Source organism: Apostichopus japonicus, chromosome 14 (genome assembly GCF_037975245.1).
Source record: "Apostichopus japonicus isolate 1M-3 chromosome 14, ASM3797524v1, whole genome shotgun sequence".
Classification (NCBI taxonomy): Eukaryota; Metazoa; Echinodermata; class Holothuroidea; order Aspidochirotida; family Stichopodidae; genus Apostichopus; species Apostichopus japonicus.
The window spans coordinates 2705545-2716976 of record NC_092574.1 but is presented as its reverse complement, the minus strand read 5'-3'; the positions used below and the strand labels follow the sequence as shown (position 1 = coordinate 2716976).

The 11432-nt window shown below is 35.0% G+C and overlaps 1 protein-coding gene across 2 annotated transcripts; it reads left to right on the top strand.

Moving 5' to 3' along the window:
• LOC139979969 (uncharacterized) lies at positions 1-11111 on the top strand. 2 transcript variants are annotated; one of them, XM_071991250.1, is made up of 16 exons: positions 1-328; positions 859-964; positions 1519-1736; positions 2227-2361; positions 2929-3105; positions 3450-3586; positions 3820-3922; positions 4259-4336; positions 4669-4849; positions 5876-5959; positions 6271-6348; positions 6746-6803; positions 7315-7377; positions 8190-8377; positions 8849-9024; positions 9526-11111. In XM_071991250.1, exons 1-16 carry the CDS (start codon positions 35-37, stop codon positions 9889-9891), a joined length of 2442 nt encoding a protein of 813 aa, XP_071847351.1. In that variant the 5' UTR covers positions 1-34; the 3' UTR covers positions 9892-11111. The 2 variants fall into 2 exon arrangements, with proteins under 2 accessions (XP_071847351.1, XP_071847352.1); XM_071991251.1 differs by lacking the exon at positions 4259-4336.
• Positions 11112-11432: the final 321 nt, after the last annotated feature.

The window sequence follows — 11432 nt, the reverse complement described above, 5'->3', positions numbered from 1 at the left end:
CAGAACAGCACCATCGACCAGTCGAACTCCATCTATGGATCATGTGGCTGCTGAGGTGAGGATAGAGAAAAGTCCATCAGCTGCAGAGACTGAACCAACCAAGAAAGAGGAAGAGGTCAGAGCATGGCAAAATATTAGAAGAAATGTACAAACTGCCTACATTGAATCCTCTGTACCCTCTTGTACCTGTTGCCAGGTTTGTTCTCAACCCTCCCCTGAAGTATTGGTCATCTGCTTTGACTGCGACACTCGACCAGTGATGTGCCCTGGATGTGCAGTGGAAAAGCATGCACTGAATACAAAGTTTCACAACTTAGTGCAGTACAAGGTATACTACTATATTTGCCTTACTTCAGAATCTGTACAATATGTATATAGGTTATATGGGGCTGTGGGTAAGGGGTTCAGGAACTATGATAGGATTGGTGGGCCATTAGATGTATACGATGTACTGATGCATGTCAGTTTTGATGTTTATTCCCTGTCAAAGCAAAGGAAGCATATGTGATGGTAATGTGTTTGTCTATGTTATGCATTGGATTGTAGACATGATAAACCAAGAAGTACTTTGTTTATGAACTCCAAATGTAAATTAAAGGCCAGCAGAGGTCTGTAAAGTAAAGGTGAATAGTCAACAGAGGTCAAGATCTGAAAACATTCAAGTTTGGACTTACTACTTTGAATTGTGGACTGAAATTTACTGAACATGACAATCTTCTTTTAGGAGGGGGTTGATTCTTAACAAGAAGTTCTAAAATTAGTGTATGACTCACAAAAATGATCACCAACCGCTGTGCATATAATTTTTTTTATTTATTATTCATTTATTATTTTATTATTTTGATTATATTTGTTAAGGATGGTGTTCGTTCCACTTTCAACTTTAAGAAAGAGCTAAAGGCTACCCACCATGAAGACTGCGGTAACGTTTTCATGAGGTCAATGGACGTATTTGACCATAGAGGTACTGTAAAAACACCAATAGTTTGTTTTTCATTTGATTAGTTGCAAATTAATGTTTTGCAGGTGTGAACTTCTGAGCATGATGAGTTTTCATATTTGATATGCTTGATGACACCCTAGAACAGGTACCACATCCCACTTAATGTAAATGGTAGATAGTTACATGCATTACTTGTTATGCAAATAACAAAAAAATTTACCAGAGTTTTAGTAAATGGGGTAATTTGAATGTCAGTTTGTGGTGTCTTTTGATGTCACATGAAATTTTCTGCAATGTAGTGTTGATGTTACCAACAAACGATAAATGTACTGTACCTTTCAGTCAGTATAAAAATGGTTCCTCAGAAGAGCTAAATTCCCGTTGGTTTTATCGTGTAACGTACACAAGTGGAAAAGTAGAAAAGAAATGAGGGAGAAGGCAGGTTAAACACAAATAAACCAGCTTGGTAGAATGCATGTGTACAGTTAAATTTCATGGTTTCTCTTGAAGATTAACGTTTGTTTGCTCACCATTCTACATCCAAATACATTTCTTTATGTTTCTTGCTCTATAAGGGAGAGGTCACACATGTGATTTTATATTCTGTTCATGTGTACCGGAAGTTGAGAGTCTTGTACGATGTGGCTATTGGCCCTCCAGTGCAAAAGGACCAAGATGTGCTATTCGTATTGAACTGCTGGAATGGATGAGAGTCCTGTTACTAGAAACTCAATCCTCACTGCGAGCTATATGCCATTCCTTACAGTGGAAAAATTACATGTCAGATGCCGAGGTAGGTCGATGAGCTTTTTTGTGGAGCATAAATGTATTTCTATCATTGGCATAATACATGAGATGGATATGAAATAGAACTGGTTTGTTACATACAGTATGTCATGATTCAAAATGCCTGATCATTCATGTTAGGTATCATCACATTCTCTAGTGTCTTTAATAGGAGTCAACCATTCTTCTAATATATTTCAGATTGTGAGCATAAATTATGTATAAAGTGATCCTGAAATATCTTATTTTGCTGATGCAGTAGTTGCTATTAAAGTTGTACAGAAGTCAATCAATTGTTTGCTTTTGTGAATTAAAAAATGTGTTCTTTTTCTAATGGGTCAACTGTTGTGCTTAGCTTTATTTATCCTTAAAATTTATTACAATTCTGACAGGCGTTCTGTATTTTGTGACTGAAATTTCATATACTTGCTGGCCTTACTGTATATCTGTAGAGTGAGTTATGACCTTACATGGTAATGTATTGTTTGTTCTTTCAGACTGCATACTTGTATCGCACATTAACACACGAGACATTTGAAGAGTTTCGCTTCTTTCATTATAAAACTGAAAGGCTCCCTGAGGAAGAAGAAGGCTTGTATGATGATGGCTCAGCTTGTCCAGCTTGCCCAAAGGTAATTTTCACTGTGTGTTCATAACTAATTAATTGTTATTGGCAATAATGTTCATTTGGCTGCAGCAGTGATTTGAATATTGGCATGTGGCTAGTAACACTGTGGCATGAGTTATTTAAATGCCAAAGACAACTAGAATCATAACTTTGTCATAACCACAACTTTAAGTGTGTAAAGTAACAGACCAAAATGCACTGGGAAATGTTTGACAGATAGCTGGGTGCCCTAGATGTCACGCACTCTGGTAACCAAAACAAGCTGTGACTTATTCTTTTTGTAGGCTAGTGTGTGAATGACCCTTGCAATGCATCCTCAATAACCAGAAGCAAATGATAAGAAAGGAAATGAAACAAACCATTGGGTAATGTTTGTTTTTCAAAGACATTTAATATTGAGAAGTAACCCATCACAATGTACATTGACCATACATGCAGTAATTTGTGTTGAAAATGCACTCTACAGTTCACATTTAAAATGAAAGTAACATAAGCATTCCATCCTCATAGTACAACAAATGAGAAGACAGAACATGATTTATTGAAAGAACTGCCTTTTTTCATTCTGCAGAAAAATGATAGCATATTTGTGTCACTTGATGCTAACTTTGGTCTGGTGAGGAAAAAAAATTCAGGAACAAGCTTAGAGCCACCCAAGCATGCTTCTAAATTTTTCATCAACCAGGAAGAAGTGGATGACTATGTCGACCAGTACAATACACAGACATCTAGTAAGGAAGAACATCAAGTAAGTTCAACATATTACAGGCACATTGTACCAGCAACACTCATTTCAGACTTGCACAGTACATGGCTTCTTAACAAATACTGCAGACTGTTTGTGTGGTTTCTCCACACATTTTTAAAGAACAATTTCTATTTATCATCATTAATGTTGCTATCAATAATCTAATCTAAATTCCTAGATGTGATATTTAATAAAGCATCGGGAGAATTTTGACTGCTTAAAGTATCATATTAAAACAAGATAAAGAACAGTTCATATTTGCTTCGATATTGCAATATGAGACGCTTGTTCAAGCAACTATTGGCATCATTTCAGGCTAATTAACATGTTTGTAAATTTAACAGGAGTGCAACAGTTTTCAAGCCACATCCGTTATCAGAACGAAGAATAAGACCGCAAACTTAGATGCCACTGGTGTATTTGGCTCAGCTTGTCGCCATGGTGTGCCCCGTCTTTTTCTGAGCATGCGCCACGGTGAAAGGTATGTCACATGGAATGAATCACATTTGACCCAAACAACATGAGTTAAGCATAAGCTCTTGCTTTGTTTGAAAGGCAGACAGGATATAATTTTCTGATTGATCTACATTGTTCAATCACCTCAACTTACACATCTCGTCTCTGAAATTCTCTCTAACTATAGATAAAAGATGCCAACTCACTTTAGCAACATCATAGCATCACTTTTCAATATTTATTATTCATTGATTTCAGGTATGCATACCCTGCTCTTTTACTGAAGAAATTACTGACGGGTAGTACCTTGCATCATCATGTCATTTATGATATAGCATGCAAGTTTGACACACATATTAAGGTAAATAGTTTTGTTACTTATATTTCAAAGTTGAAATATGAAATTTCTTCATGTCATCAGAAAGGATTGAGATGTATTAGAGAAGCAGTTGATCATTTTGACTTATAGAAATGAACAATAACTGCAGAAATATATTCAGTAAACAACTGCTATCAGATAACTCAAATTTCTTTGCATCAATAGTATGTTGTCATATATTTTATAACAAAAAATTACAAAAAGAAGCTAAGAAAACCAAACAAGATCATAGCAATGAAGTTATTATTAAAGTCATTGCATAATTCACGGTCAACGAAACATATTCATGATAACATTTTCACTTCTATTATCTTACAGAAAAACTTGCCACAACTTACAGGATATGACCTTGCACTTCCTGTTTTTCATGCATATGGGCATAAGGTGCAATGCCAGGTATAGAAACACATATTTTGCTGTCCTTTAGCTTTCACTATAATTCTAACCTACTGTATTCATGCAAGGGGTTTGTGTGTGTATACAGAGAGTGTGTTCGTTTGTCATGACTGACACATTTCTTGATTGTTCCAAAATTCAGTGAAAGACTGTTGAAACTAAATTAAATGTGATTTCAATGTATTTGACAGTCTAAATGATTTAGACACAACAAATAGTCCAAAATGGTCAAAGTTACTCATCAAACTATTTCTTGTTTTGCCCATTTTGGCATACTTAGCATTTAGGGCACACTCATAGCCCCTGTAAAGGTTAACATCTGTCCTTTTCAGGTTGCATACAGCACAAGATGGAGGAAAGATTATGGGCTGACAGATGGAGAAGGCATGGAAAGGTTGTGGTCTTATTTAAGAAAATTTGCCCACATAACCAAAGAGATGACCCCTTCGCATCGCATCGACCTTCTCTCTGATGCACTTCGCCACTTTGCCATGGGAAAGGTTTGCAACCAAGGTAAGCTTATCCTATCCCATGAGTTTTCAAAACTGTAGCCAATTAAACCATCCCCAATGAAATACAGGTTAAAGTTCTTCAAATGTTCAATACAATCAAACAAATATTGATGTAATCGGAATTAGTGTGGTGAAGGCCTGAGATGGCACTTCCCAAAAGTTACTATCATGGCACTATGAGTGCATTTAGCTTCCCAAGAATAAGTCTGCTCTCAAAATGCCTTTAAGATCAGTCATCAATGGCACTCTTTAGGCCTTCTTACTTGCATCAACACATTGTTATTTGTGATGTTATATTTTAGTTTTTGGAAATGTTGAGTAGAAGAAAGAATAGGCAGTAAAATCACTTTGTGTGGGTAATGTTATTTCCATGTACCTGCCAAAAAGGGACCTACTCGGCCAAATGAGCTGCATGGGTGTGCCATGTATTGGTCTGTGTGTTCCTTGTTGTATTGAAAAGAGACAATGGCGGTTTGTATGCAAACAGTTTAAATGATGTTATTTATTCAGCTTATCGTTTAATCAGGTGAACAGAGTAATGACCAGATGAGAAGTGTTGTTATTTTATTAAGTGATTGCTACATGTCTTTGTGGAGTTCACATATATCAGAGGGTTGAACAATTGTCAGTGCAGTTCTTATAATGCATTAATCAGGTGGAAGAACAGAACAAGCAGCAATGCCAACCTTGTTTGTTTTGGCACAACTCTGACACAACAGGTATTTCCAAATGTACCTTCAATCAAATTTGTCTGCTTCAAGAACCCTTATGTTTCACTCTATGTTTGTTTTCTTAAACTCATTCTTGAGTGTTTGTAACTTGTCTAATGGCCACAGGTATGCACTATGGGATTAAATGTGAATGTTTGCTTTCAATAGCATCTGCCTTCACTGTCAGATGAGTTTATTTAGGCATTATATGTCTCGACCAAAGTATAATCAGGAAGATGTGGCTAAACATTTGACTTTTGTTTCCAATTGTTTACTAGCGTTTTATTTATTTATTCTTTGTTTTTATTTTTTTTTAGCTGCCTCACTATGTTTGTGCCTCCAAAAATGCCGGGATGTCGCACAGAAATCAAACTCTGAAATTCAGGAGATTTGCAGAGAATGTGAGTGTTTTATTTTTTAATGTACTAGACTATGTAAGTCAGCATTAAAGGAGAACATTCATAAGGGCTATATTCTCATTTTGATAATCATAAATGCTATTTTCTAAACCTGCAGGTGCCATAACAGCTTCTGTGGTTGTTCCTTTCAATTATTCCACTACAATTGCATATAAAAGCCTGCACCATAGGTATCTTAGGAATGGTTCAAGTGAATGCAAACCATTCCCATATGCTCTTTTGGTTACTATGGAATCCTATGGTAGGGTTATGTCTCTTGCATCATTTTGGGATTTTCTTTCTCTGTGCAATAGTTAAAACCACAGTCGATGACATCAAAAGGTGGAGAGAAGAAGATAAATGTGCCATTAGCAAGACAAAATCATCCGGAAGTAAGTGTGTCCAATATCATAAGACTTTAGAAGCTCTAGAATTCACTAAAGCTTCCCCCATCCAAAGTGGTTGGTCCCATGACTACAACTTGCACTTGTATAACTTAGTGTTGAAGGTGCATGTGAATCCTTTTTATTATATCTGCCCTCAGATGGGTAGTATTTGTGTTCTTTTTAGATCCTTGGTCTCCACATTTTATCGGCAGTTTGTCAATGTCTTGTAAGATATTGAGTCTTTGGAATACCATTTGAAGGAATAATCAATTTTCTATAAGAAATGTCACTATACTGTTTACTACTTTGTACATATTTCATTTTATTTCACTTGTTTTATTTTCTTATTAGTTTTCACATTCCAGATTCTTAAACATGTGTGTGTTTTTTATTTTTCTTCAAGGACGTGCTTCATGGAAAGAGGTCTACGTACAAAACCTGGACCAGTATCATCAACTATGGTGTGTTTTGCATATTACCAAAGAAAATCTTGCAAGGTTACCTTTCTCCCCAAGACTAAGTGTAACATAATAGCTGGAAGAAAGCCATCAATGTAGATGACAATGTTGTGTATTCAGTGTATAATTTTATGATTAAACTAGTGAACTTATGTTCTGTAATTGTCCTCAGATCCATGCATCTACTGCAGAAGATATATTATTATAAGATGGCTATTAACAGAACATGCCTGAATAGTAATACATGTTCATTTCTTTTGTGAGGCCTGTTCATGGCCCTTGTTGAATGTAAAAACACATTTAGATGCCATGACCTAATGAAGTTGGAAGTTGAGAGTTCTGTCTATGGCATTTACTATTAACCAAATAATTAATGCTTCAAGTATGTCCAATTGTTTTCAGTAAGTCCTACTGAGATCATCATCAGGTTATGGAAACATGTATTTAAGCAACTATTCAAGGTTTACAGGAATGTCACTTTTATGACCTTTTTTCTTTTCATTTACCTATTCAGTTGTGAATTAGCCTTGTGTGAAGACCACGACCACATCAGGCTGCTTAATACACATATTCGGGAGTAAGTACACATTAAAGCAATTGTTTGCTGATATTTATAATGAAGGGAAGGTGTCCTTTTTCAAAAAGATGCACAGAATGTTACATTCTTGTCTTGTACAGGTTTCCTCTCATTTCTATTGGTGTTTAAGTATCCATGGACACCCTACAAAATATATTTATGTTTGTGTGAAGTTAGATATAGTTTTCCTTCTGATATAAGTGCAAACATGTACAGGTTAAAATTTATGAAATATGCTTTTGTTTCAGGGAAGATAATCTGTGAGTGTGATTTTAATATGATAGTCACACTTTAATATACTTCAGACAAGAAGAAAGTGTTATTTCAGTCATAACTCTCAATGTAGTTTAGATTACACATGTTAGGTATGTGATTCATATAGTCGTACATATTTTTAGTTGTTACTGTGTCTAGCTTCAATTGCTTCACTCTTTAACTCAGCTGATAATGGTTTAATTGTCTGGCTGTTCAGATTTTGAACAATGTCTGTCTTCCTATAGCCAAAGTTAGTAACAAATAAACTTAACAATTAGCCTATATTGAGTTTGTGTTCTAGCAATGAAGGAAGTGTTTGAACAATTTTTTTTTTTTTACTATTTGGAAGCCTACATAAATGAATAATTCAGCAAAGCTTGTTGTAATTTCCAAATTTACCAATTTCATTTATATATTATGTCTTAACTAAATTGATATATTGGAGTTAGGTCATTCTCTAAATTTGTGTTACTTTTTCTATTTTCAAACCATGTCAATAATATTACCTTATCCAATTCATAACCAACTTCTTTCTTTATATTGCTCAAATTTTGCAGAGTGCTAGATGCAATACAAAAATCTGAAAAAAAACATGACATCACAAGTCGCTGGTCCAGGGATTCTGTTGAATACTCATCCATTTCAATCGAGCTTTGTGAAGTTAAACGGAAAAATATCCTTGAAAAGATGAGGAGTCAGGTGGTTGAGTACAGCTACCTCAAAGAAATTTCCAAAAAGTACAGTGGTAAGCTGCATTGAAATATCTCTTATAGACTTCTTAATAGTTGTTTCTGAAAGGTGAAATGTAAATGTATCGCAGCAATACTGCTGGTTCTTCTCAATTCAAATTATTGTTGTTTTATATCATATATTTTTCTTTTTTGCTCATTTGTCTGATTAGAGTGGAACAACTGTTGAGTCCAGACCAGATTTAAAGAATTTTAATCCAGTTATTGATCAGTAATTTATTTCAGTTTTGGTTTGCTATCGCTGGGCTGTGCCTGCACAAGCAGCACACTGTTTTTATGTGTACATTCTTTATGTGTGAATATTTTATAGCAGTATTTGCAGACAAATAATCAATTTTTTTTCTGGTATGTTTGTTGGACTTGCTACTTATGTGCATATTAACTGGTTTAGAGAGTTCCTTTATATCATTAAATAACTTTTTGATTAATGACTAACTGATCATTGTTGTTTTTTTTTTGCAATTTAGATGGACAAGCTATTGCACAGCGGGTAGGGAAGCAGATTAAAAAATCTTCTGCATCCATAAAGGGTCTCATCCAAACCTACAATGGAATTTTCAGACTTGACCAACCAATTACATTTGCACAAGTGGCTGACTTGTCCAATAATTTGTATCATTATTTGGATGATGCACATTCAACGGTAATTATTATTGTATATGTTTGACAGTTGACTGACTGATCAGTTGTTTTTCTGAGTCATTGCACCTTTAAATGTACATATATCTATTTGCTCTGGTTGTTACAGGGTAGACAGTCAACAACAATTTTGTTTGGTTCATAACAACAGCAGACAAAGTGACACTGACATCACTGACCATTACTGTTTTAAACTAGATGGAAACATGTGTCATACATAGATCATCCACATATAGAGCAAACAGGGATCATAGATTGTAATCTTGCTGGTGACTGCAAGCCTCTTTGCAGTTTAAAAGATGAAACTTTATACATGTATATTTAGTCATTTATTTGTAGAAAATATGTGCACAATAACAATGACTGCATCACTGGAACAGTCACACCATGTAGCCCATTCATTTGGTTACTGTATTTAGTATGTGTACAATGAATGCATTGTTAATACATACATATTGTTATTTAATTGTTCAATAAGGGAACATACTTATTTGTTAATTTACAGGACAAACAAAAAATTCCAATGAGTGTGAAGAGGAAGGCAGTGTGTGCCCTCAATATGCTAGACAGAGCAAATGAAGAGGAAAATATCACCACAAAGGAGATGAAGAACACCATTGAGTTTTATGAAGTTCAGGCCTCAATACTTCATAACCTTATTTCAAATTTAGAGCTGCATCAACCCCGGTCACTGAAGGAAGAAGGCCTATTAGTTCATTACAGAGGAAAGAAGTCTTCTATTGATTCTTTATCTCCTATATTAAAAAGTCAATTTGCTATAGCTCGTAGAGGAAATATTGATATTCCTGTAAATCAGTTAACCTTGAGTGAAGATGAAGAAGAAGAAGAAGAAGAAGAAGAACATGAGTAGTCCGATCTATTAAAATATTCATGTAGAGAAAATTAATACATAACAGAGACTTCAAAACATTTAATATATTTACCACTGTTTTAAAAATATTTTGGCCCTTGTGTATAATTTCTTTTACTATTATATTTACAATGCAAGGTCCATTAGTAACATGTTATTACCAAATTGTTTCCTAATAAAGATGCCACTGGCAAAGGAAAAACAAAATCCCCAAATGCCATCAGATAGGATCCCTATTAATCCATCTTATAACAGTTCTTACTGCTTGCAATGTGTTATTTCCATTTTCAAAATATGTTTTTGTAAGACAATATTTTTATGGTCAGTGCAAGGAAACATTTCATTAATCTTTTGTTATCAAGTTTATATTTAACAGATAACTACATGAAGGAAGTTGTTGTTGTATTGGTTACATCAGAACAGATGTTATGGTATGGAACCTATATTAGTTCCAGGATACCCATTTATCTTCTCTGGAGAGGATTTTTGCATGTGTCAATGGGAAGTGTTTACCACTCTTGCATTCATGTTTGTTGAATATTTCAAAAAATTGTTTTAAATGGGATCTTTAATTAATGCTTCCGGAGTTATACCATTTTAAATTATCAGATGTTATTTTCTTGCCCATCCCAGTTTATTCTTCAAAATTTCTCACCTTCATGAGATTGATTCTTTGGAGCAATTATTCTTATGGATTTTGCATTTATTTAGTTTTAATTTCCTGGTCAGTAACTTCCACTTGTGAACATTTATTTTCCATTCGTCAAAGAAGGAGGTGAAAATGCATTATAAACATGACTTCTATCATATTTTAAGCAGTGCCTCTGGAAGTAATAACTTGTATTTGTAACAAACCTCTCATAAAATTTAAGGACAAGTTCTACATTAGGGCAACACTACAGTGGTATGGTAGGTTTATGAGCCATTTTTCATACCTTATATGGAGTGGGTGTGTTTTGTGTAGCTCACATTCAAGTGACTAAAATATTTGATAGGTCTTGAAAGTTCAGGTGACCCCAAGTATAATTCTGATTGGTAATATTCATTGTGTGTGTATTTTTTTTTTCATCTCTTTGTCTACCTTTTTCTAATTTCCACATGTAACAGTCCATTGAAAACCTATACTAGATAATTTGGGAAAACGAATTGTACTCGATGCAGAGCAAGTTGCATAATAAATGAGTGGGAATGAATAGTAGAAAGACTTTCTACAAGGGTGTTCTTTCTAGGTGCCTTCCCCCCCCCCCCTGCCCCGCTTGTATTGTCATAACATACTACATTTGACATTTGATTGGTCTATTCATCCTTTGACTAGATATCCACCACCTGTCGCCATCCACCCACACCCTTACTGAAAGCAGGGACGTCGCTAGAGGGTGTTGGGGTTGTCACCCCCCCCCCCCCCAAATCTTGGTAAAACTGACGATAGCTGGAACATTTGAGTGCGACAATCGGAATTTCCGACTGTAACGCTCTAATTTACCTAGGCCTATTCAAATATTCTTGTGATTGTAAATGACCTACAAAATTTGGTAAAAATT

Coding starts and splice junctions, on each gene's coding strand:
- LOC139979969 (XM_071991250.1), top strand. CDS start 35: ATGGATCATGTGGCTGCTGAGGTGAGGATAGAGAAAAGTCCATCAGCT. Junction 965..1,518: donor GGACGTATTTGACCATAGAG/GTACTGTAAAAA, acceptor TTGCTCTATAAG/GGAGAGGTCACACATGTGAT. Junction 3,106..3,449: donor CTAGTAAGGAAGAACATCAA/GTAAGTTCAACA, acceptor TAAATTTAACAG/GAGTGCAACAGTTTTCAAGC.